The 24,471-nt window shown below is 36.3% G+C and overlaps 7 protein-coding genes across 7 annotated transcripts; 2 read left to right on the top strand and 5 right to left on the bottom strand.

The window, feature by feature from the left end:
* Positions 1-603: 603 nt before the first annotated feature.
* Positions 604-2,656, bottom strand: PHYBLDRAFT_59352 (hypothetical protein; the record flags this gene model as incomplete). Its single annotated transcript, XM_018440479.1, has 6 exons — positions 604-732; positions 820-918; positions 1,381-1,390; positions 1,734-1,965; positions 2,054-2,539; positions 2,632-2,656. 6 exons carry the CDS (start codon positions 2,654-2,656, stop codon positions 604-606), a joined length of 981 nt encoding a protein of 326 aa, XP_018293860.1.
* On the bottom strand, positions 2,654-4,982 carry PHYBLDRAFT_131986 (hypothetical protein; the record flags this gene model as incomplete). The annotated part of the gene is made up of 8 exons (XM_018429456.1): positions 2,654-3,063; positions 3,241-3,394; positions 3,572-3,737; positions 3,863-3,896; positions 3,984-4,168; positions 4,294-4,495; positions 4,644-4,834; positions 4,902-4,982. The coding sequence occupies 8 exons, from the start codon at positions 4,977-4,979 to the stop codon at positions 2,880-2,882; spliced, it is 1,194 nt and encodes a 397-aa protein (XP_018293859.1). The 3' UTR covers positions 2,654-2,879.
* A 6,606-nt stretch (positions 4,983-11,588) lies between these two features.
* PbIdh1a (isocitrate dehydrogenase NAD-dependent subunit 1) lies at positions 11,589-13,852 on the top strand. The gene is made up of 8 exons (XM_018443011.1): positions 11,589-11,666; positions 11,769-11,834; positions 12,128-12,535; positions 12,690-12,823; positions 12,894-13,074; positions 13,158-13,232; positions 13,335-13,490; positions 13,658-13,852. Exons 1-8 carry the CDS (start codon positions 11,610-11,612, stop codon positions 13,727-13,729), a joined length of 1,149 nt encoding a protein of 382 aa, XP_018293858.1. The 5' UTR covers positions 11,589-11,609; the 3' UTR covers positions 13,730-13,852.
* A 76-nt stretch (positions 13,853-13,928) lies between these two features.
* PHYBLDRAFT_142808 (hypothetical protein) lies at positions 13,929-14,648 on the bottom strand (the record flags this gene model as incomplete). Its single annotated transcript, XM_018430877.1, has 2 exons — positions 13,929-14,171; positions 14,604-14,648. The coding sequence occupies 2 exons, from the start codon at positions 14,646-14,648 to the stop codon at positions 13,929-13,931; spliced, it is 288 nt and encodes a 95-aa protein (XP_018293857.1).
* A 320-nt stretch (positions 14,649-14,968) lies between these two features.
* Ndufa6 (NADH-ubiquinone oxidoreductase complex I, LYR subunit, Ndufa6) lies at positions 14,969-15,564 on the bottom strand (the record flags this gene model as incomplete). The annotated part of the gene is made up of 2 exons (XM_018434157.1): positions 14,969-15,229; positions 15,451-15,564. The coding sequence occupies 2 exons, from the start codon at positions 15,562-15,564 to the stop codon at positions 14,969-14,971; spliced, it is 375 nt and encodes a 124-aa protein (XP_018293856.1).
* A 347-nt stretch (positions 15,565-15,911) lies between these two features.
* PHYBLDRAFT_154844 (hypothetical protein) lies at positions 15,912-16,814 on the bottom strand (the record flags this gene model as incomplete). Its single annotated transcript, XM_018433358.1, has 3 exons — positions 15,912-15,991; positions 16,097-16,202; positions 16,299-16,814. The coding sequence occupies 3 exons, from the start codon at positions 16,812-16,814 to the stop codon at positions 15,912-15,914; spliced, it is 702 nt and encodes a 233-aa protein (XP_018293855.1).
* Positions 16,815-20,323: 3,509 nt separating this feature from the next.
* PHYBLDRAFT_142805 (hypothetical protein) lies at positions 20,324-21,834 on the top strand (the record flags this gene model as incomplete). The annotated part of the gene is made up of 5 exons (XM_018430876.1): positions 20,324-20,382; positions 20,468-20,855; positions 20,978-21,221; positions 21,319-21,496; positions 21,576-21,834. 5 exons carry the CDS (start codon positions 20,324-20,326, stop codon positions 21,832-21,834), a joined length of 1,128 nt encoding a protein of 375 aa, XP_018293854.1.
* Positions 21,835-24,471: the final 2,637 nt, after the last annotated feature.

The following is a 24,471-nucleotide window of genomic DNA, read 5'->3' as shown; positions in this document are numbered from 1 at the left end:
TTTAAGAATTTCCAACTTTATTTCCATTTCTTTCATAAAACCGATAATAGTTAAATTAATACCTGGTACTTTCCTTTTCATTATCTATTGAATTGAGCCCTATATATATGATCAAAAACTTTTACTAGATTTACAAAATTCAAATGAATTCAAATATTTCCAAAGAGCAAAATAAACAGTATTCATAAAGTATTATGAAGAGAGAAAGGTACAAAAAAGATAGTAAAGATACAGGAGTAATTATATCTTCTTTCTATTTGTTGATTCTGGCCCCCCTTTGCCACACTGATTGAATATATATATATATACATAAGGTATTTATGTTGAACCTTTGTCGAGCATGAGAACCTAATGTAACTGGCAAGTAATCTAGAGTTAGTTCATTCAACCGTAAGTGTAACCGACTTGGCATAAGAGTATGCGTTTAATGAGTGAAATGGTTAATAGAGGTTCGCTTCTATTGAATTATACGCCCACGCACAGAGACACACGGAAGAATTATCATCTCTTTTACAGCCTCATTAGTTATCTTTTCAATAAAAATTAGTGGGGTAAGGTAGTACACAGAGCAGAGGCATACTATCTCCATTAGAGTACAATGGCTCAACCGTGAGAATCAAGTATGGGGAAATTGATATCAGGATTATCTAAGAGCGTATCGATGGGAAAATCCCTTTTGGAATATTGATAGAATCCAACCACAAAGATGACCACTTTATATATATATCTTTGCTAAAAACCTAATGTAAATAAATAAGCTTCAACACATCGATGAATGTTAAAACAAGAAAATGTATTCAAAGACAATATCGTTTTAACATGCTCCCTACGCTTAATCTGGAAAGTTAAAGCCTTTTTTTTCTCTACCTCTACCTCTACTTCTACATCTACCCAAGAAGAAACTTGTTCTTGATGTACCTTTATGTATAAAGGATAAAATACAGAAAATAACGCTATATATTACAACGCATTAGTTGTATGCATAGACTCAGCTACACTTCAATTTTAAACCAGTCCATCACGCCTTTTGTTATCCCTACTTATTTACTATTTATACACCCATCGTATCATTCTCAGCCATCTGAACCTACTGCCCTAATATTTATATATATATAAACATCCGTCATTCAAGACAATTGAGCTGATTTCTTTAGATTTGCCACAAAGAAGGGGAGGTAGATCATTTAATAGTAATAATGTAGATTAACAACAGTTATATTGACCCTGTTTTCTCACAAGCTCAGCTGTCACTCGCACTTGCGCTTGCAATTTCACTCATACTTGCTTTTGCTCTTGCACTTGCACTTGCACTTGCACTCGCACTCACGCTCTCAGTACTCCTTTATTTCTAATCCCTGCCTATATCTCCTTGATACATACGGTACTCTTACTATAGTACTAGTATACTATTATAGTATTTATTGGTATTTGAATTTAGTATAGTATTTTTGTTTGTTTGTTTGTTTTTGGCAAGTTCCTATAGTATTTAGGACGGGTATTAGGCTCTATAGTGCGTAAACCCTTTGTTATCATGACAATGCTACAAAGATATTCGCAGGAAACAAATAGGTTATGGATGCGTGGTATTTTAGATACTAAAAAAACATATATATATATATATATATTAGTATATGTATGTATATATGTATGTATGCATGTATATATATTTTAAAAAAAGGTATCGCACTGTATTACATTCATGAGCCATCCTATATATATATATGCCATCTTACCTTGCTGGCCTCTCTTCGATGCTCTGGGCCATGGATGAAATAGATTGAGTGGACCAAGGACGAGTTACAAAACAACGCTTTGTCTTTTGAAATAAAGGAGCCCACGGTAGACGAGAGCGCTGTGACTGTGGTCGAGCGTAGGCAGATAGGTCCATGGGTTCTTTTTGCGTTTGTTGATGGAGCCAGTTTCCGAGACCACTGTCAGCTTTAACCAAAGCCCAGTAAGCGGTGTCTAAAATATCCCAAAAAGCAAAATAATTAGCTATCATACACAGGCATTTATTTATACGAAGCTGCGTTCCTCTCTATAATTTATATACCATAAATATTTCTTCTTTCTTCCTGACTTGCGGTCGTCTCTGGTCTGAGACACACTGAAATAGCAGGCATTGATTGACTTGTCATGGTCCCGATTCTTGGTTTCTGCTGCTCTTTGCCTTCAAGCCCTTCCAATAATTGATGGGCAGCCAATAGAGAGTCAAAGAGATCGCCTGTTGGGACTTCTGGAACATTTTCACTAATTCGACGAGGTACACAAAGCTTGATAGGAGCCTGAGGCAGCGCGACATTGAGACGATAAATACTTTCATGAGGTGCATACATTGGCCGAGGCATATATTTCTCATAAGATGCCATACAAGGAATCTTTCGGCTTGTTTGGATAGATGCGCATGAAGATATTGGGTTAGATAGTGTCAATGAAGTAGTTGAGGAAGAAAGGCTTGGAAGTTCACTTGTAGGAGCAACCGTTGGCTCACTCTTTCGTCTCTGATGGCCAAAACTCCCAATGGAAGTACTTGCCCAGCCTACAAAATGTGGTGGTATTGGATTGGACTGGACTGAACTATACTGGACTTATTTTGCCCTTTGGTTTAATATAAACTAATTACAAATGTACCTTGTTTGATGTGTAGAGTAGTCATGATGGAGGAAGAGCGAAAGAGATAAAGGATATAGAGACTACTACCGAAAAGACTAAATACCTTTCCCTTGCCTTCAAAAAGGAAGTACTCCCCTTTTTTTTATTGATAGGATTCTTGATTTATTATAATATATATTTTCATAAACTCACACACTCATTCACTCGCACGCACACACTCACGCACTCATTCACTCTCTCACTCTCTCTTTTTTACACACACACATTCACTGCTTGCCCTTTTTGAAGTCAGCTACTGCAGACTTGAGGACGGCACTGTCCAGGAGTACATCAGCGGCTGCGCGAGCAAGACAGCGAGAGGCAAGGAGGGCATCATAATGTGCCTGCTCGGTACCTGCTGCCTCTGCAAATTCATAGGTGTGGTTGGTGGCGGTGGTGTGGATACCAAAACTGTAAAAAAAAAACATATTACAAAAAAAAAGAGAAAAGAAAAGATTAAATCATCAGCCTCAAAATGTGTCAAGCCATAAGCAAAACAATAAGAATTAAAAAATCAGGGTGTTTCCTCTAAGCCTGTATTAAGCATCAATATATATATATATACATATATATATCTTTCCATCTTACCAAGGGTGAGTGGCAGGGATAACATGTGTGATGTTACCCATGTCTGTGCTACCGCTGACGATCTGTTCTTCTTCAACGCGTGTAGCAAATTTAATGCCTTCTTCTTCCATGTATTCCCGGTAGGCACTAGTCAATGTATCGTTCTGGAAGACATCTGCATAAAGAAAATAAGTAAGTAAATGAGAAATATACTGTACCGTAAATCAATCCACAAAACTAATAAGAAAAAAAAAAACAATCTATCGAATTTCTATTTGATTTTATATTTATTTAAAATAATGATAATAGTAGCAATGACAATGTCAATATATACGATTATTTATTCTCATACCTTCAATTGGTCCAGAAGCAGCCCAGGTGAGCTTAACCTCGCAGCCAGTAGAGATAGCAGCAGCCTTGAAGCAGTTTTCCAACTTGACCTTGAGTTCAACCAATTGGTCGCGAGTCAGGGAACGTGCATAGAATGCAGCAGAGGCATAATCGGGAATAACATTGGCCTAAATAGAAACATGATATGTAAAGCAAAGTATCCGTAAAATATATATATTAATATTCGTTTTGGCTATTTATATATAATAAACAGGGTAATTATGTATATATGTAGAAGATATCGTTTACTTACAGATTTACCACCATCAGTGATGATGCCATGGATACTGTAGAAAGAGAAGAGGAGTCGAGGCCCCCATTGGAGTTTAAATGAGATGAAGAAGCCAGAAAGGTGGGAGATCATTTCCCCTTACCGGTTGCTAGACAACGTCTGTTGACGCATCATTGACATATTATCCCAACCCTGCATCAAGGCATCGACTGCGTTGATGCCATTCCAGGGTGCCATACCTGCATGAGATGCACGACCAAAGAATTCGACCTTGAGAGAGTCCAAGGCAAGGAAGCGGGCATAAAGGCTATCAGTGGCCATAGGGTGCTAAGGACATTCAAATAATCGAATTAAATCTAATTGAGTAACCTTGTTCTTTTCTGTTTTGTTTCTTTTGTTGGAATATTCCGATTGATAGATTGATAGATTGATAGCTTAATGCATTAACTCACCAACATCAACGCAGCATCAACACGGCTCTGGACTTCATTGTTCAATACGTAAGTGATCTTTCCACTTGTAGATTCCTCGGCTGGTGTTCCAAACAACACGACGGTACCCTTGGTAATTTTATGATCAAACAAGGCCTTGATGGCAAGAGCACATGCCAAACCAGTAATTGCAATCAAGTTGTGGCCACAACCATGACCGACACTAATTACCGAAAAGTAATAATAATAATAATAACAATAATAATATTAATGATAATAAGTAAGAAAATAAAGTTCAGTTTGTCTTTTTCTTTTCTTTATCGACTAGACAATTCTAATTTTCAGAGCTCTTTGCAGAAAGTCTAACTTACCCGGGCAAAGCATCATACTCGGAACAAAAACCGACGCGACGTCCCTTGTCGCTGTTGGAGTACTCGGCAATGAAGCCAGTTTCAAGACCAGCGACACCACGGGTAACCTTGAAGCCCTTGGTCTCGAGGTAGTCGGTCAAAAGGCGAAAGGCATCGAATTCACGGTTACCGAGCTCGGGATTATCGTGAATCTACATTCATCATGAGCATGTCAATTTTTTTTAAAAAAAAAAGAATAAGCCTGGGTCTGTTGTTTACCTTGATGCTAATGGCACGAAGTTCTTCGTTGTGCTGTTCGATAGTGTTGGCAATGATCTTTTTGACGGATGACTTCATGATAAGAAACTTGGAAGAGAAAAAGAGTAAAGAATAGTCTATTTTTTTATTATATTTTTTTTTGGTTGTCAGACTTTGTGCTTTCGCTTTATTTTTCCTCGAGACCTACACTGTATCGCATTTTAGTATCAGAAAGGTTGCTCAAAACCCAGCTTTGACTTTTTTCTTGTTCCTTTTGGTCCTCGTCCTACCACTACTTCCCCGAGAGCCCGGTGGACAGCAAGAAAATCAAATATTTCAGTAAAAGGATTTGGGCTCTATCTTGATGACGTGAACGTAAGATATCAGGAAAGAAACCCACGACCTCATTTACAATTGCCCGTTATCATTTTGGTTTTTCAATCTTTCTAATCAGTGAATTCCAGGTAGTTATCTAAAGAAACCTTTTTCTTATGCTTGGTCTTTAAGATCGAGCACCATTAAATATATATATATATATTATATATATATGCACCAGGAAATTAAGTGCAGCCTCGTCTCTTCTTTCAGAAAAAACTGAAGAGCAAATATATAAAAGATTAAATCCAGTTTTCTACATACAAGTCCGAGAATATTTATACGCATGCGTATATTGTATCATATGTGGGACGAGCCTGTCTCACCATCGAATGAGTTCCTGGCTGAACATCGTTAACTCACCAGATGAAGACAAGTCACATTCGGGAGTGAATTCGACTTGATAGACTAATCTCTAAAAATATATTAGACGAATGAGATATTTTCTTTTAGACACTCCAGAATTGGATGTGTTTTTCTTTAAAGACGCCTCTACTATCTTTTTATTAGGCAAACAGTAATAAAGTATAGAATGTCTTGTATTAATAGATAACTATTGTCCTATCGATTTGATTAACCTTTTTTGACAGTGAAAATAATTGACTTTTTGGCTATTTCTTTTAATAAATCAAATTGGAATTTGGTAAATCCCACGATACATCAAGATCACCTATACACCCAAATAAATAAAAAAGTGCATAATATTTCAACAAGTCAATGATTTGCTAAGAAGCCATACTTTAGTAGCGAGAACAAATAAAACTTGAAACAGTCCTGAGGTCTGAATACTGTACACAGCTGTCAAATAATATTGTCGAGATGTTTAGCAAAATATGGAATATTATTATTCGTTTACATTTTTTTTGTATACAGCATATGTTTCCACACTAATTGGTCAGTAAACAGCGAGATATACACTTTGAATTTCTAGTATTCTTTATAGCGCCTCTATGCATGTGTATTCACTACAGAAAAAAAAAGTAGTGATTGTCAACCGAACACACACCCTAACACCATTCTTTCATCAATATAGTCAGGAAAGGTGTATGTACATAAAGTAGCAGAGCAATACATCTACTAGCTTATCTGCGGTGGTACAGTTGTACGAATCATAGATATAATATTATAACACCTGTTTCGAATGATCAAAAGTCTGCTATGAGCGCATTATTGCCAGAATGATTTCTGATTTATATTCATAAACCAGCCACAGCGGTTCTTTCATCTGCTTGATCATGCTGTTTAAATACCGATGCTCAGAAATATTTTATTAAGACATGAGCAACTTCACCAAGCTCGCCAACAAACTTAATCCTTATCCCAGTAAGCTCAAAGAAAATATCAACAGGAATCTCGGGAAGAATTTTTTTTTTCATTTATTCTTGTTGTTTCTGATATCTTGGTTAAAGTCGAGAATTTATAATAGCAGATTCATCTAACCTTACGTTGATATTTGGTTTACGAAGAAGAGACCCTTACGAGAATTATTTAGATTTATTTAATGTAGTATTTAACTTCAAAACGCTCAAGGTAAATATGTATATCGGAGAATCTTTAGTTAAATATAAGCTATAGCCTGGAAAACTTTCAAAATTCAAACAGAAAAGAAAAGAAAAACCAGAATCAGACTTTCTAATTTCCTAAGAAGTGATGTCTTTATGGCGGATGTAATCATCTATAAAAAAGATATAAATCAAGGCACACCAGATGTTGAATTTACTGTTGAGATGAAGAATTGTTTACTAAAAAAAAGGATCATTTTGATCAAAATGACAAGTTAAATACAGAAAATCAGCTATATATCCACATACGTCAAGTAGAAAACTTTTATGTATATAAGTAACCTAGTAAAGCGCATCAAGATCCACCATTTAAACGTTGTTTCATATTAATTGCTTAAATATTGATTACATTATCCCATTTTTTCACTCTAAAAAACCATTTACTAATAGAAATATCGATATTTACACCACATAACGATGTTTGATCCAAAAGTTCCCTCAGGGTGGACACCTAAAAAAAAATCGAAAATTTGTTCTTTTTTTTACTAAGTAAAGTTGCTTACCAAATTGATCTATGATGTTCAGTGCTTGTCTGACCAACAACGGCCAAATATTCACGGAGATATCGAGAGATTAAAAAACGACAATATCGATATTTACACCATATAAAGACGTTATCTGAATGCCCGACTGTAAAAGTGTGTGTCCCAACCGATTAATCTCACTGTGCGATGACAGGTTTTGTAATAAGTATCACATAGTTTTGTCTAATAAACAACAATTCTGAAAAGAAGGGTATTGACACTTGGCTATAGATATTATGATATATGGTCGCTGTATTATTATTTTTATTGTTGTCACTAATTGAAAGAATAGTAATAGATAGTTACCAAAGAACGAACCAAAAAGTTCAAAAAGAATATCACTATATCGAGCTTCGAATGTACCTTCTTTGTTTCCAAAGAAACCCTTTATGAAGCTATATATACAAAATAGGGTTTAAAAATACTCTTATTAAAAGAAAGGAGAAATCCCATATTTTCAGTTATTTACTCAACCTAATAATGCTTCTTAGCACAATTACTCGTAGCCATAATTGTATTGTACGCGTTTATGTATTGGACCATCATTACGCCAGAAGTTTATCTTATCTCACTCAAACAATTAATACAAGCTTTATTGCTGAATATGAAACAAAAATGATTGCAGCCAAATTTAGATTAGCTGTATTAATCAAAGACTTCTTCTAATTTGACTTCTTCTAGTCAAAGAAGTCTTTCTACTCTTGGAAACACTAATATGTTTATTATCAGGGAATTATTTTTCTGCCCTTATTTTTTGCGTATTTAAACTAATAATAATAATTAGAATTAAAATATTGAATTGACATGATGTGCTTGAGGTTAATCATAGTACCTTCAGAACCCCCCCTTTATTTTGGACTTGTTAAATGTTTGAATTATACAACTAGTATGATAAGCAGAATTATTGGGGACTAAGACTGGTATTAATTTCATATGTCTAAAGCTAAGCTCTTTGCTTTGCCCTCATAGATACGTGTAAAGCGATAAGTAGCCAAGGTAAGTTAAATTAATATTATTTTGTGTGGACAGACTAAAAGGGTAAAATCAACTGAAATTCTCGCCTAATTATATGACTTAAGTTTTTGATCTTTTTTTTTGCCTTTTTAGTCTGTCCACACTAATTGATTGCTTTTTACGACCTTGACTAATGTATAAAGCTGAGTATCCAAGTCGACTTTCCTAATATTACATCTGTATCTCGAATTTGGATCTAATCTAAAAAGATAGCAAATAATAATAATATTCCCACTCTGATGATAGTGATAAAGAATTTCCTTCTGAAGGTGAAAATAATAACTGTCAGTAGTTTATACTTGATAACCAAAGTCAAAGATATTGTTGTGTACCTATATTGGAGCTAAAGACAAAAGCTTATTATTGCGGGAAAGTTATTACGCACTCGTTATCTATTTATGGTGTGCAATATTTCTTATATATATATATATATTACCTTTATAAAACCCAATTGGTTCAAGATCAATGATATTACATGTCAAATGAGCCCAAATGTATATAGAAGAAGAAGAGAATAGATAATATTGACAGGACATGTGTCGGTTGGATTGTATACCATTAGCCAAGTACCTTTGGGTATTTCTTGATTATAAAGCTTATGTGACTTTTGGGATCTTAAAAATTCAAACAAGTTGTAAAAATAATAATAATAAAAATAATATCGGCGTGCTAAACATTGTCACCCAAAGACCGTTGAGTTGTGTATAAAGGTATCAGACCCGATATTTGCATATTTGTATTACATGTATGAGATTGGGGTTTTTTTTTATATTGTTTATACCCGCTCACTATTCTGAGATGAGAGCATTGTGAGTGCGACCTTGAAAATAAACGTCGAATCTGTAGCACCATGAGAAAAAAAAACATATAGTTTATTGTAAATTATACCGGAGAGTCCCGGAAAGGATTCGGAACACTACGATGATTGTATCGTTATAGATCAGGAAACCAAATGACAAATTATTTGATTGCTCCTTTATTGATAAGTCTTGATTTGAGATCAAGGGTAATATAGCCTTGAGGATATTTAAATGAAGGAATTGATAATTCTAATAAATATATTATTTACTGCAAAACCAAGAAAATAAAAAACCAAATTGAATGATAATGAAACTCTTTGGTTGAACATTACATCACTCGAAAAACTAGATACTTGAGGCTCGTGTATTTTCTATATTTCGTGTGGAATCGTAATAGGGACCTATTTTGTGTTCATATACCTGGGAAAGGATGTGTGTGTGTGTGTGTTTGGGTGGGTGGGGGAATGATTAAGAGTAGATTATTAAATCCCAAGTAAGGGATATTTCTGTCTTCTTTTTCTGTTCTTGTGCTATTGTCTAAATAAGCTTATTTCTATATATATATTGATTGATTGGTTGCAGTGACATTAACAATCGTAATTGACAGCCTTCAAGAGAAACCTCCTCATTCTCCTCCAAATTAAGTATATTGTTTCCAATATATAATAGACAAGTGCAGAGTGGCTTGGAGGACAATAGGAGAAAATAAGGTACGGGACGCATTGAATAGATTGAGAATAAAGGGAGAATTTTATTGAATTAAATTGACATCTGGTAATAAAACTATATTCAACCCCACAAAATAGCCTAGCAAAGCTTAGGTAATATATATATATATATGTATATATATCTTGTTGAACATTGCGGGTCGGTCATATAAAGAACATCAGCAAAATGGAAAGCGCCATTTTTTTTATCTATTTATTTTAAAAATAAATGCATGCTCACCGGGTGGACCGTGTCCTGTTTGATCTATCTCTTGATAGTAAATGAGTTAGGGAAAACTTTGTCATGTATGATATTCACAAATGGTCTCGACTCTTGCAATTAGTGGGATTATTTCTTGAAGATCAGGCGAATGCAAGTACTTCTTTAGAGCTATATCACTTTGTTAAATATTTTATAGGATTAGGATCGATATTGTAAATACTTTTATTATGCAGACCTTGTTTTTCATTTTATTTCATTATATAATATTTAATATAAAATATATACAAATGCACTAGCAATGAACAATGCATTATCTATTCGGAACAAGTAGTGTTACGAGCCAAAGGATACTGCGGGAAACGATAGTTTGATCTGGGATACCTGTACGCATTTGATTTTTCTGGGGTAACCAAGCCATTACGATGATCGGGTACTACACAGAGACGAGGTCTTGGGCTGAGCAGAAATCTATTTTATCTGGATAATCTTTAGGAAAACTTTATTGTATCGCAAGGGAAAGAAAAGAAATAAGATGTAAAAAAAAGATGGGGATTGCTAGTCAGCTATATAGTCAGATATCCAGTCAGCTTGGCTACTTGAGAAGAGTAGATCAAGTCAGTTTAACGTTTTATTTTAACAGGTTACAATTCTTTGGTTGATTTTCTGGTAAGATAAACGGCTTTTTAATGAAAGCAAATTGAATTGCCAATTAAGCCATGGTCTTGTCTTGACGTGGGATCTATGGAACAAACATATAAGTCTTTTGGATCTTTTGCATTGTGTGCTTAATTGGACGATGGTGTAAACCATAATGTTGAAGATCCGACATCTTCCTTTTTGTCCGTTTTGTTTCTGTGGAGAAGGGGCCCCACACCCGCATTGATAACAGAACTATTACAATAGTTTTGTGGCAAAAGTCGTTCAATTGATGTTCACCTAAAAGATCTTTTATGATAAGAATCTTTACTGCATGAAAATGCCATGATTCTTTGGTAATTCAAACTATTGTAAACCTTTATCTTTTTTTACTGTATAAATCAAGTGTATATATTTTATTTTATAAAAAAAAATAATCTCAACCTTTTGTGGTATATGGTTTGGTAATGCCTATCTAATCCTACGGATCTTCTAGTAGCATAATCTCTCTCTATACATCCCAATAAAATAAAAGATAATTTCTCATGATGCCCAAGATGTCCCGGTGAACCTGATCATCGATTGGGTCCCCGAATGAACCTTTTTTTTTGTCTTTTTCTTAATACGTGCTGGTCGACCATAAAAAGACAGTCCGTACACACACACCCTTGTCATGGATGGGAAGGTATTGTTGGAAAAGACGGAACGGCAAAAGGATGAAGCACTTTTGCTGACGTAGTGAGAGGACAAACTCGGCTGTTCGCAGTCCGATTCGTCAAATTTTTTTTCCAGGGATTGCCCCTGCTTGGCTGGGATTCACCCTTTGAAAACATTTTTTTCATTCCAGCTCTACCCGCACCTGCCTTTCTCTTGTTTATATTAACCGCCATGCTTCTCAAAGCCTTTGCCCGTCCTGCTGTCTTGAACAACGTTGCCAGTAACATGGTATGGCTATAAACGCAAAACAAACCTTCGTTACAAGCATTTCATCTCATATTCTCTTCAATTTTATTTTATTTCTCCTTTCTTTTTCTATACACCTTCCAGGTCTCCCGCTCTTTCGCTTCCCAGGTCAGCTCTATCCCCACCCCTGCCCCCGTTGAGCAGACTACCGTAAGTATTAAACTAAAGCAAAGAGGCCATCCTTACTTTTCTCGAGAGAGACCCAAAAAGAAAGAAAGAGACCAAGAACACCAAACTGCAGAGAATACAGTATTGTACTTTGGATTATAAACCTCGAGCAACAGCCTGCACACCTCTATCTTCATCAACAACCAAAGCAGCGCAGCGAAACCCGACCCAACGCAACCCAACGCAACACAAACCAGCATTAGTCCACACTAGTTCATTCAATCAAATCCAATCCAATCCAATTCAACTCAATTCATGTATGATTCGATTTTTAGATCTTCCCCAAGAAGTACGGAGGCAAATACACTGTCACCTTGATTCCTGGTGATGGTATCGGTCAGGAAATCGCTGCCTCCTTGAAGGATGTCTTCAAGGCTGCAAACGTCCCTGTCGAGTTTGAGCAGTATGATGTCTCTGGTTTGACCTCTTCCGATGAGGCTCTCTTCCAGGAATCTCTTGCATCCCTCCGTCGCAACAAGATTGGTATCAAGGGTGTCATGTTCACTCCCACATCCATGCTCGGTCACAAATCCTTCAACGTCACCATGCGCAAGGATCTCGACATGTACGCCTCTCTTTCTCTCTGCAAGAACGTCCCCGGCGTTCCTTCCCGTCTCAGCAACGTTGATATTGCTATCATCCGTGAGAACACTGAGGGTGAATACTCTGGTCTTGAGCACCAGGTAAATAATAATCATAAGTGGGATTGGAATATTAGTAGGAAATATCGCTTTAGCATGATTTGTGGGATTTTGGTAGTGAATGGTTTGGCCTGGAGCTTTTTTTTTTCTAAAAAAAACCCCCCCATTTATATTATTGTTATAATTTGGTATAAAGTCCGTCCCCGGTGTCGTCGAGTCCTTGAAGATTATTACCCGCACCAAGACTGAGCGCATTGCCCGTTTTGCCTTTGATTTCGCTTTGAAGAACAACCGCAAGAAGGTCACCATCGTCCACAAGGCTAACATCATGTGAGTTAAATTGCCTCGTACTACTCGAAATTATTTTACTTATATTTTTGTGAAACTTGATATTTTTTAGGAAGCTTGCTGACGGTCTTTTCTTGCGTACCTGTCGCGAGGTCGCTGAAGAATACAAGCACCACGGTATTGCATACAACGACATGATTGTCGATAACACTGCCATGCAGCTTGTATCTCGTCCCCAGCAGTTCGATGTTATGGTCATGCCCAACTTGTACGGTAACATTGTCTCTAACGTCGTAAGTAACACATATAATTTTGTATATACAGTGAAAGTGTACTTTAAGAATATATGTGCAATATCTCTAATATGTATTATTAGGGTGCTGGTTTGATTGGTAGCCCCGGTCTTATTCCCGGTTGCAACATTGGCCGTGAATACGCTATTTTCGAGCCCGTAAGTTCCACTGAAGAAGAGAGAAGAGGGGGTTGGATCAGCCCCAGTGTGTGTATACTTATGGGAAATTGAGCTTTAACACTATTGGGATTCTTTTTTTAGGGATGTCGCCACGTTGGCCTCGACTTGCAGGACAAGAACGCTGCTAACCCCACTGCCATGCTCTTGTCTTCCGTCATGATGCTCAGACACTTGAACTTGCACGAGCATGCCAACCGCATCTCCAACGCTGTCTATGAGACTATCGAGTCTGGCGCGGTAAGAAACAATTCTTTTATACATAAATTTGTAAAAAATAAAATAAAAAATTACCACACAAATAAGTGTGGTTGGAATAGGAATAAGAATAGGAATTGACTTTACATATAAAAAAATATTCATTTATTGATTGACTGATTTATTTATTCATTTATATATTATATTAGGCCCGTACTGCTGACATTGGCGGTACCCAGACCACCAAGGAGTTCACTGCTGCTGTCATCACCAAGCTGTAAATTGAGTGACACCTCATGAATTCTCTTTTCATCAACTTGCATTTTCAAGCGAAACATAAACGCTCTCTACTCTTGTTAGAAAATAAGAAAAACAACCATTCAATAGATATTTTTTTTTCAACCAAATTTTCTTCAGCTTCTAACAGACGGGAAAAAAAAAGATAAAGAAAGATAAAAAGAGAGAGAGAGAGAGAAAATATCAAGAGGACCATGCTGTGTTGACAGTTGTGGGAGGGCTGTCCAGCAACCATTCATCTTCTGCCTCGTTTTCATTTGTCTCCTTGAATTCTGGAAAGGACACATAGCTTTTTTGGAACTCTGAGTGAACGTCGAGTGAAATAGACGGTGGATCTTGCTTGTGGAGGAGGACCTTGACAAATTCGAATAGACCAGACCACCGTTGACCTTTCCGGAGAGCAGGCAAAGACATTTGTTGCTGTTTCTTTATTGTCGTCGTTTTCGTTATTATTATTATTAAGGATTTGATGAGAAATAGATAGAAGAAAGAAAAAAAGAAGAGAAGAGAAAGAGAAAGAAATAGAGAGCTAAAAGACATGTTTCATGGACAAGTTAATGGGACCCCCTTCCCTTTTACTCCCCTTGGGGAATGCGCTCAACTAAAAGTAGATCCCTACAACATGCTTTGAGTCAATCGAATGAATGAACAAAACGAATGATAAAAAGTGAGATGTGGGATACAAGGTTATCCCAAAATAATAAAATAAAATAAAATACAAAATAGAATAAAAAATAGAACAAGGGGAATTACCCTCTCATTATCCCATCATTTCTCTCATTCTCGTGCTTAGCCCTTTTTTCTTTTTCTTTTTACCATGAATAGCAAACCCGCTTTTCCTCCCTTATCATGTCTTACCACAAGAGAAGCCTCACACCCCCTTCTTTTCTCGAAAATATCCATGTATGTCTATATCTGTGTATAATATCCTACACTGCACTGTACTGTACTGTACTGTACTGTACTGCACTACCCTACACACTACACTACACTACACTACACTACACTACACTACACTACACACTACACTACAGTCCCAAAAATATCTTTCTATTTCTCCCCTTTGTATATATATATATATACAGATACAGATACACTTATACGTATGTAATTGTGAATGTGTAAATTTGTGTGCATATACACACTAACAAAATAGACCTTTTTTTTGGTTGTTGCATTTTTCGTCTTCATACATGATCCCTACAAGGCATTCTTTTTATTGTTCAGGATCTGCCTTCATAGAACTTCTCCAAGAATGTAGTTGCCTTGGGGGCAGCCTCCTCTGAGGCAAAGTAGCTCATAATGTGGTTATGCTGCTTCCAGACGTTGATAGTCTCCTGGAACTCCATGTGTCCTCTAGCCAACAGAATATCGCGAACGGGCAACTCCTCCACATAACGGTTCTTCTCAAAGTTCTCGCGAATCTTGGCACGAACCTGGGAAGTGGGCATGTTGATCTCATGGATCTTCATAATCTCAGGTACCTACAAACAAACAAACACACACACACACAGAGAATACATAACATGTACACACAATCAACAAAAAAATTCTCTCCTTCAGTTCCACAATTCTTCTTTTTTTTCTTTCATTCTTCTTTTGTTGCCGTTGATTTTTTTCCCGTTTGTTTGTATATAATATATTGTATTGTATTGTATTGTATTGTATATAAACGCTCGAATCCAATATAATCCAAAGTACGCACCGACTTTTGCCAGAGACGGTAAAGAGAAATGGCACGCTGTGTAGCCTCTGAGCTCGACTTGGAGACGGCGGTAGTGGTAGCAAAGTTGGAAACACAAAATGCAGCAGCAGACATGATAATAATTGAGAGGAGAGACACTACTCTTTTTTGTTGTGAATAGACTATCACATCTGAAGCGCCAAAAACACAAGCAAGGGGAGTGACGTAGCCTCTAGTTAATCTCCGATATACTTGTACAATCGCACTTTTTTTTTTAGTTTTGTGGACAGAAATGTTCAATTAATTATTATTATTTTTGTATGATAAATATATGTATGTGTATATATATATATATTGAAATATGTATAGGTGTCTAAAGGAAAGGTTGATTGCTTGATCGATAGGTATTTTAATGCTACATAACTGTTCATCCTTTTCTCCCCTATGGGTTGTGATTTTTTTCTTTTTGATTTTGATTCTTTTTACTCAAGTTGACCTTGGTAGACATAGTAACTGTAGTAAAGACCAAAGATGATAAAAAGTACTGATCCAGCAAATGTGACTATGAAATGGAATAAACGAAATTCAAGCGATTATTGTAAGCCTTGATGTTAAACACACACACACACACACACGTACGCGCGCGATTTATTATTACTATTATTACCTGTTCTGACCGAGATTTTAGAAGCCAACATACGACCACCCATAACAGCCATAGCTGAACAGAGTGTATGGCCAATAATAACGCCAGCTCCAACCCAATATACATTCTACATAACAAAAGTTGATGGCATTAGTATCATTATGAGGATAAATATAATATAATATTATTTTTTTCATTATATGTTATATTCTCTAAAACTCACATTGGCAGCAGCTAAAGCAATAGTAGAGATCTGCGAGCGATCGCCCCACTCTCCAAGGAAGGTCAAGACAAATGTTTGAACGAATACAGGAGAAAATACTAGCTGCATAAGGTTCATCAAACCATCTTTAATCTGCTCTGTCTTGGGCTTTTGCTCAACAGTCTGTTCCATGCCACCAACTTCCATTGCTTCAAGGTTGGCGGTCTTGTCTCGGTTTTCGACTTCCTTTAGCTCTTGTTCAACTTCTGACATTTCATCCTGTCCTTCTTGGCCATCCATGTAATAGCCTTCGTACATCATACGGATACCAAAACCCAGGAACAATAAAGCGGCCAGTACATCAGTGTACTGCTTAGGAATCAAGTTGGGTAAAACATGACCCAATAGAGCAGAAAGAACGGACATCAAAGCGAGAGAACAGAAGGCAGCTGCAAATACAACAATACGAGGATGCTTCATGGCCATGATGGCAGCAATGAGAAACGTCTTGTCTCCAATCTCAGAAACGATGATCATCAACAGAGAAATAAAGAAAGATTGTTCTCCTGTACGTTCTTGATCTTCTGAATCGATAGAGAGTAAGCCTCCATCGAGAGGTGTCTTTGGTGCAGTCTCGTCTGGAGGAGATAAGGCAGCGGCATCAGCCCACTAACAAATGATGATTCGATTGTGTGAGCGAAATGATCTATGAGCATCTATACTTCTATTATTATTATTACTGTACTGTTTGCGTAATAGATCTATTGTTATCTCTATAATATAAATATTTTCTATATTTTCTTCAATAATAAAAAAAAATGATAATGATAATGATAATGATAATGATAATGCTATAAAGGGAAATAGAGATAATAAGCTGACACGGCTGTAGGTCGTCTACCTGTTCTATAGGATCGTCGATTTGAGCATAAACAACGGTACTAAATACTAGCAAGGTAGCTAGACAAGCGAGCCTTGTTAGTGAAATGCCGATCATAGTGCAAGTGGAGGAAAGAGCAATAAAAGGGTTGAACAGTTCAAAAAAATTATTTTTATTTTATTGGTGTTGGACCTTGCTGGCACCCAAAAAATAATAATAAAAAATAATAATAAAACGCTTGGGTTCTAACCCCAATATATTTGTCGATCTATCTATACATCTTTACCCTTTTAAAGCTTAAATTATGTTGAGTTTGGCAACATATTTTTAATGGTCTATCAGTAGCAGTACTAGTCAGATCAACGGCTATGGAAATCCCCTCTTTTCCTTCTCTAGTAAGAATAAAAAGAAAAATACAAAGACAAATCACACCCGGCACGTATATCGGATGAGCGGATCTGAGCGTATAATCCAAGCGTTTCCCTGTATTTTTCTCCCCCCTCCCCCCCCCCCCCTTTTTTTTTATATATCTTCCCATTTTCCAAACCGGGCTTAATTTCCCGATTTCTTCGCCTTTGTCAAATACTAAAAATAATGATTTTCATGACTTCAAATATTATATATTGAAAATAAAGCATTCGATGGTCATAGTATAGTTGGATAAAAAAACACACACACAAGAACGACCAAACGACCAAACGATAATAATTATCCTTAAAATTGGTTATATATCTTATATATTTATAAAGAAGACGTAAAGTTGAAACTTACCAAAGCCCCACGCACGAACAATACATACACTACTGGGATAGGGGCTAAGTGATGCTTACAGCCAAAGTGTAATTAAACTCTCCTTTGAAATAAACTATATCTGAACGGAAAACACTTAAAAGACTCATTTGTGTAAAACGGGCGCATATGACATCTTATCTCCAAGGTAAATTCTACTTTTTAACTGAAAAAAAAAACCATAGACTATCAACTCTGGGGCCAAGAATTTCAATTGGAGTTTATCTTGATCAATGTAGTACAGTGGCTGCTTGAAGTGGGCGATTATCCGACAATAACAGCAGTAACAATAACAACAACGAAAATGGATATTCTCAACATATTTATATCACAGCGTTGAATACAGCGCATCTATATATATATATATATAATAAGCTAGTATTCAAGAAGATCTCGATGTGTATTATTAATTACTTTGTTTTTTTTTGAAATTAGGGTTTATTTAAACCCAAGTATATGTATTCTACACCAACACGGCATTAAAGAAAGGCTGATATATTGTGAGCGTATCTGATCACATAAACCAGATGTATAACTGTTTAAGACGAGTCACTGTAACTTCTTGTAGATCAGCCAAGGAAGGGAATAACATAAATAGGTATAATTCAGAATATCGAATGATGCTTGACTGATAGTGCTTATATATATTCACTTCTTGCGATGGCTATAGACTTACCTTAACGCTTATCCAAAAACGAGTTAAATTTCGATCTAATTGAATATCTCAAGAGCATCAAAATTATTGAAGAAAATGTTATTAGCCAATCTATAGAGTCATATTTTATAGCTATAACGGATGTCTGGTCTTACATTTCCAACTGCTTCTTCAAGGAGTGTTTATTTGTATGTTTGCATGGGAGAAAATTTTATAAAACAAAGCAACTCGTTAATTGGTTTCTTGTTCAACATTATTTCTATATGTTAAGGATACTTTTTGACCTATATTTATCCATATTAAAATGTGGAAAAAACATTTGGTACCTGCCTTCAAGTATTCGGTATTCTGGAATAATTTAAGTTTGACCACTTCTCTTAGCGATAGTTTTAATATTTTGTTTTCCCTGAGTTATCTCTAATCCCAACTCTCATTAACACCATAATCGGATTTATCAAATATACTTCACAATGTATATATATATTCAAAATACTCGTCTTGACTTTATACTCTGTCTCTGACTCTATAGTTCAATAACTTAGATTGTAGTAATAGTATTAGAGAAGTTAGTGAAATCAAATTCTCATAATTGTATAAGGCACAAAACCAAACAGTGTAATTCTTTTTGAATATTTCATTTTTTTTCAATGCTTTTATAAAAGGATTGTTCATTACTTTATTTATAAATTCGATACTATTTTCTACTAAACTTCGAAATAGACACACCATTACTTCAACTAAAAAGTTTGTTTGTTTTGACGATAACATAGTTATATATTAAATATCTTGATAGAAGCCGTATCTTCAGCTTTTATATACGAGTTCTGCTTAGTATATATATATATATATATTTGAATAGCTATGTATAACGAAACTTTGTTTGTATCATTGTAGGCTCACATTCGAAGCTTTACATTGCTTTCTATATCCTCACTATTTCTTATAGCGTCAGTTTAGAATAAAAACCAGAAGAACATTATTGGCTGCTACTTTGTGTTAGGTCACAATATTATCTTGTTTAAGTGGCTAGGTTTGTTTTTTAAAAGAAGTTATTCCACGAACTTCACTATCTTAACAAGTAACTTGTCTAGTTTAAACATTCCTCATTATCAAAGCAAAGAACTTATTAATATAACTATATAGAATCAGTATAAATAATACTTACGTGTATACCAATATCAGTACTATACTTAAGAATAGTTTCATTGCAAGAATGGTACCAAGTGTGTTTTTAGCGATCTATATGAATTTTTTTTATGATTATTGACTACTGACTTGAAAATATACTTTTATATGTATGTATATATACCCAAAGAAAAGTGTAAGCATCTTAAATTGAAAACGTAATTAAATAACTCTTTTACTTTTCATGCAATGTTAGCCTCTCCTACTTCCTACATAAGTAATATATTAAACAGTCATTCTTCATACTAAATAGTCTTTTTCTTTATCTTCTTTCGTACCTTATAAAATAAACAGCCACCAATAAGTTAACGTTGAAAATTTACACGTATAATTTACATTTATCCGAGAAGTTGATAGAGAAACATCAAAGGAAGGCAACCTAAACTTCCCACATCACTTGTCACACCTCAAATGCAAATCATAAACAGAACAGTCCCAGTAAAATGTTTATATTAAAATAAAATAAATTAAATACATATACCCATACCTATACCTATACTTGTGCATTACTATCAAAATAATAATATAATAGTAAGAATGAGCGATTCAGATGACCCTGATGTACCCATCGATTTCTCAACCTTACTTTCTTCACGGTAAAAAACGAGAATCTTTTTATTAAAACAATAAACAAACCAAAAATACAAAAAAAGATTGATTTATCATACATAATATATCAAGACAGCGTGGAAAACAAGCACCAAAACGAGGCTCCAAAGAATCAGAACCAAATGAATCTCTAGCTCAAAAGAATGAATTAGAGAGTTCTAGAGATGCACTTTTCATGTTGATTGGAGAGAAACCAAAAGGAGGCCAAAAAAGTATGAGTCATGGACACTGGAGTCAATTGACACATCTTACTACGATCACCTCAACAAAAGGAAACCATGTTCATACTATGGGGCATACTATCCAAGGCCATATTGCCCTTTATCTTGAAGAAGCAGCTTGGCTGATAAGCAGAAATGCTCTTGAAGTGACAGAGAATGATAATCCAAAATTATTCGAAGATTTTTGTCTTCAAATGTTTAAAGGTGCTGATGGTTGGATAACCTATGAAAAATACCAGGTTTGTTTTCCTTTATATTTTGGCTCCAAGTAATAATATATATATATTATTACTTGGATCTAGGTATTAATAACCTAAATAAATGTAAACCAAGAAGCGTAAATATTCAATGTTCATTGCAGGTGTATGTTTATTTGAAACGGCTGGGTTACATCGTACAACGATCCAACTCTTGCGCAATTCAGTCAAAGGCCAAACTTGTAGTTCCTAACAAGACTTGGTCGTACTATTTTTTCAAAATTATTTCCAAGGGCAATAGATTGTGTTATAACGTCGTGAATTCATTTACATCATTCCTACAGCGTTTAGGTGTAATAGCAACAAGCATTAAACCACTTGTGTGGGATAAAACATGCAGTAGTTATGGTAACCATTCTTCTTAAAAAATTAAACACAAAAACACAAACACATGTATACAACTTGATTCATTTGTCTGAACAAATCATTGTATATGTGTATTCAGCGGATGTTTACTCTACTCTTCAAATTATTCCTTCTTCTCCATGGTACAAACCTTTTCAGCAAAGGTCACATCTCTTTGAGAAATCCGTTAAAGAAAACAATATTGCATTTGATTGGGATGTTTATCGGCCCAACCCAAAATGGAAAAAGCGAGACGCTGGCGTACCTGATTTTCGTGTGTTTGTACAAAGGCAATTTTACTAAAGGTTGTAATATTAAATAAGCACATCTAATATACCTTATATTGAACATCAATAGTATGGATACACCAATACCACCCTGTGAACAATTCAATGGTCTGTTTTCTCACTTAGAGCAAGATTTGTGCTCTTTACCGCACGCAAAACATCTACAAATTCGCAATACGCAGTCTCCACAGTCAGCCCCAGCTTTTCTTATGGGTCTTGTGGACGATTCGGAGGGCGTAACATTCTTGAGATTTACAGGGGATGGTTTAGCAGATGTCAGTGCTGTCAGTGCCGTCAGCATTACCAAGCCTATATTCCAAAATAAATAACTTTATTCTATAGTCAATGGGCTAAAGCCTTTTTTTCTTTAAGAAAATTAAATATATATATATATATATATATGTTTATTTGCGAGATTAAGATAGGCGCAACAATAAAGAGGTTGTGATAAAAAAGAATGGACCATAAAATTCAAGCAGTTTGAATAAAAGGTCACATAGTTTGTTCGTTTGTTCGTTATTGATCTTTCTCGGTTAAGAGCTTAAGAGTAGAGTCTTTGGCACTGGGCATAATATGCTTTTTGTTTGTTAACGTCTTCATGTAGTGAAGCAACGCGAGTTGCTAGAGCAAGGAAGGCCTCTTTCTGGGATTTGATGATTCGTGCAATATCCTGCGGTGATTTTGCTTTGTTTTCCGCCCATGATCCAGTAGTTCTCTCGATTTCCAAAATACATCTCTTGTATTCTTCGAACCTCTCATTCAAATGCTTGGACAAAGTAACAAAGTAATCGTTCTCCGGACTATATCCAAAAAGCCATCTAGCATTGCTTCCTGGGTTTTTGTATGCTTCAATAATAGCCCGACCATCAGCTGCATGGCGAAGTTGCTCTTTGGCTGTTTCAAATAAGCTCTCGGCAGTTGCTAATTGTCCCTTGAGTCCAATAGACATTGCATCCAATTGTTGGCTAAGAGAGTTAATGTTTGCCTTTGTGATCTCCATCATCTTGGCATGCTGAGGTCCACTATGGTTCATCAGGTAGTCGCATCGCTGGCTTTCCCCGCGTACATACTTTTCCAATTCTTCAAGTTCTCTTTGAGCTGCGTCCGGGAGTTCAGAGAATCGAGTGGAGGGTTTAATATTATCGATACGGAAATTTGTGTGAATAGTAACCTGGCCTTGTCTAATAACAAAAATAAAAGAATAAATTATTAATAATAGCAACTATAAGCGCCCAAATATTTATTCAATATCTACCTTTGGCCATTAGGCAAATGAGGTACCAATGATACATGATAATGACTTGGTACAGCCATTGCAGCCTTGTTAATATCATCAAGAATTGCAGAAAATGAAAATGGATTTGGCTTGCGAGGGCCAGCCGGAACAGCTGGTGCTGAAATTGTAGTAGTGGATGCTGTAGATGTTGTCAAAGAAGGTGTTGTGTTGACTGGTGTGGTAGCAGATGTTGTTGAATTGGAACCAAATCCAAATGAGAAAGTCGACCCAGCTGTTGTGACAGGTGTTGCCGATGATGTAGAAGAAGTGGTAGTTAAATTTGATGTAGCGTTGTTCTTATCACCAAATGTGAATGAAGGGATGGGAGTAGTTGCAGTAGGTGCTGATGCTGATGCAGTTGACGATGTTGATGCCGTTGACGATGCTGGTGGTTCAGCTGTTGTTGTCGCTGTTGTGGTTCCTGGATTAATTCCTGCTTTTGTACCAGAGGAAAATAAAGTGAGAGGGGATGAGGTTGTCGAAGTGGTGGGTACACTTCTATCTCCAAATGAAAAAGATGGTGTACTGGCTGTAGATACCGGTGTGGTCGCTACGGTTGAGGTCTGTGCTCCTGACTTGCTTCCAAACATAAAAGTATTTGCAGGTGTTGATGGTGTTGATGGTGTTGAAGATGTTGAAGATGTTGAAGGTGTAACGGCTGGTTCGGTCTTTCCAAATGAAAATGTTGAAGGGCTATTTCCTGAAACAGAAGTCTGCTCTCCAGACTTGGGCGTTTCAATGTTCGACTTGCTAGTTTGACCTGATGAAGTCGGAGGTGCACCAAAAGAGAAGGCGTTTACATCAAACTATCAAATTATGTTCCGTGTGATATAAAAAGCAATTAATAACTTGGTTGATTTGTCACTTTCGATTAATAGATGAGTAATATTCTTACCGCAGCCTTGGTAGCTGAAGGAGGTGTAGATGGCTTGGGTGCATTAAAAGAGAATTGTGCTGGCTTGCTTCTACCTTCTTCAGAACTTTCGTTTGATCGTTTGCTTCCCAGTGTAAAAGATGGAGCCTTATCACCAGATGGAGGAGCAGAAGAAAAGCTAGTAGATGGGGTCGGTGTATTACCAAAGGTAAAAGAAGGTACGCTGGTAGAAGCGGTAGTGGAAGTATTTTTCGGCAAGTTTGACTTTGAGCCAAAATCAAACTTAGGTATGCTGGGAGTAGCAGTAGGTGGTGGGCTCTTTGGTGAGCTAGGACTTGCTCCAAAAGAAAAACTAGATGTACTTGGAGTTTTTCCAAACGTGAAAGACGGTACGCTAGGAGTAACAGTAGCGGAAGAAGTGGTTTTTGGCGAACTAGGCTTTGTACCAAAGGAAAATGTGGGTGTGCTAGGGGTGTCGGCAGCGGATGCACTCTTGGATGAAGCGGGGTTAGTACCGAAATTAAATACGGGTGATCCGGGAGTAGCAGTAGCGGATGTAATTTTGGGCGAAGCAGGCTTAATACCAAAAGAAAATACGGGTGTGCTTTGAGCAGTCGTAGACGAAGTGCTGCTGGAGGTATTAGATTTGTCGCCAAGGGTCGGTGAGCCAGGAGCAGTTGCTGACCTTTTCTGGATTGGCGCTGTGAGACTGGGAAGAGCGTTGGGTGTTGTAGTAGCTGTAGTTAATTGAGCTTCTTTGGTATCTGTCACAGACTTTGCGGTAATCTTTGGAGGATTAGATTGACCAAAAGTGAA

Source organism: Phycomyces blakesleeanus (genome assembly GCF_001638985.1).
Source record: "Phycomyces blakesleeanus NRRL 1555(-) unplaced genomic scaffold PHYBLscaffold_6, whole genome shotgun sequence".
NCBI classification, from domain to species: domain Eukaryota; kingdom Fungi; phylum Mucoromycota; class Mucoromycetes; order Mucorales; family Phycomycetaceae; genus Phycomyces; species Phycomyces blakesleeanus.
This window is presented reverse-complemented; position numbering and strand designations above follow the sequence as displayed.

Bases quoted from the DNA above. Each gene is read 5' to 3' on its own strand.
- PbIdh1a (XM_018443011.1), top strand. From the start codon at position 11,610: ATGCTTCTCAAAGCCTTTGCCCGTCCTGCTGTCTTGAACAACGTTGCC. The intron at 13,075-13,157 runs GTAAGTAACACA...ATGTATTATTAG, and splicing joins GTAACATTGTCTCTAACGTC to GGTGCTGGTTTGATTGGTAG. The intron at 13,233-13,334 runs GTAAGTTCCACT...TTCTTTTTTTAG, and splicing joins AATACGCTATTTTCGAGCCC to GGATGTCGCCACGTTGGCCT.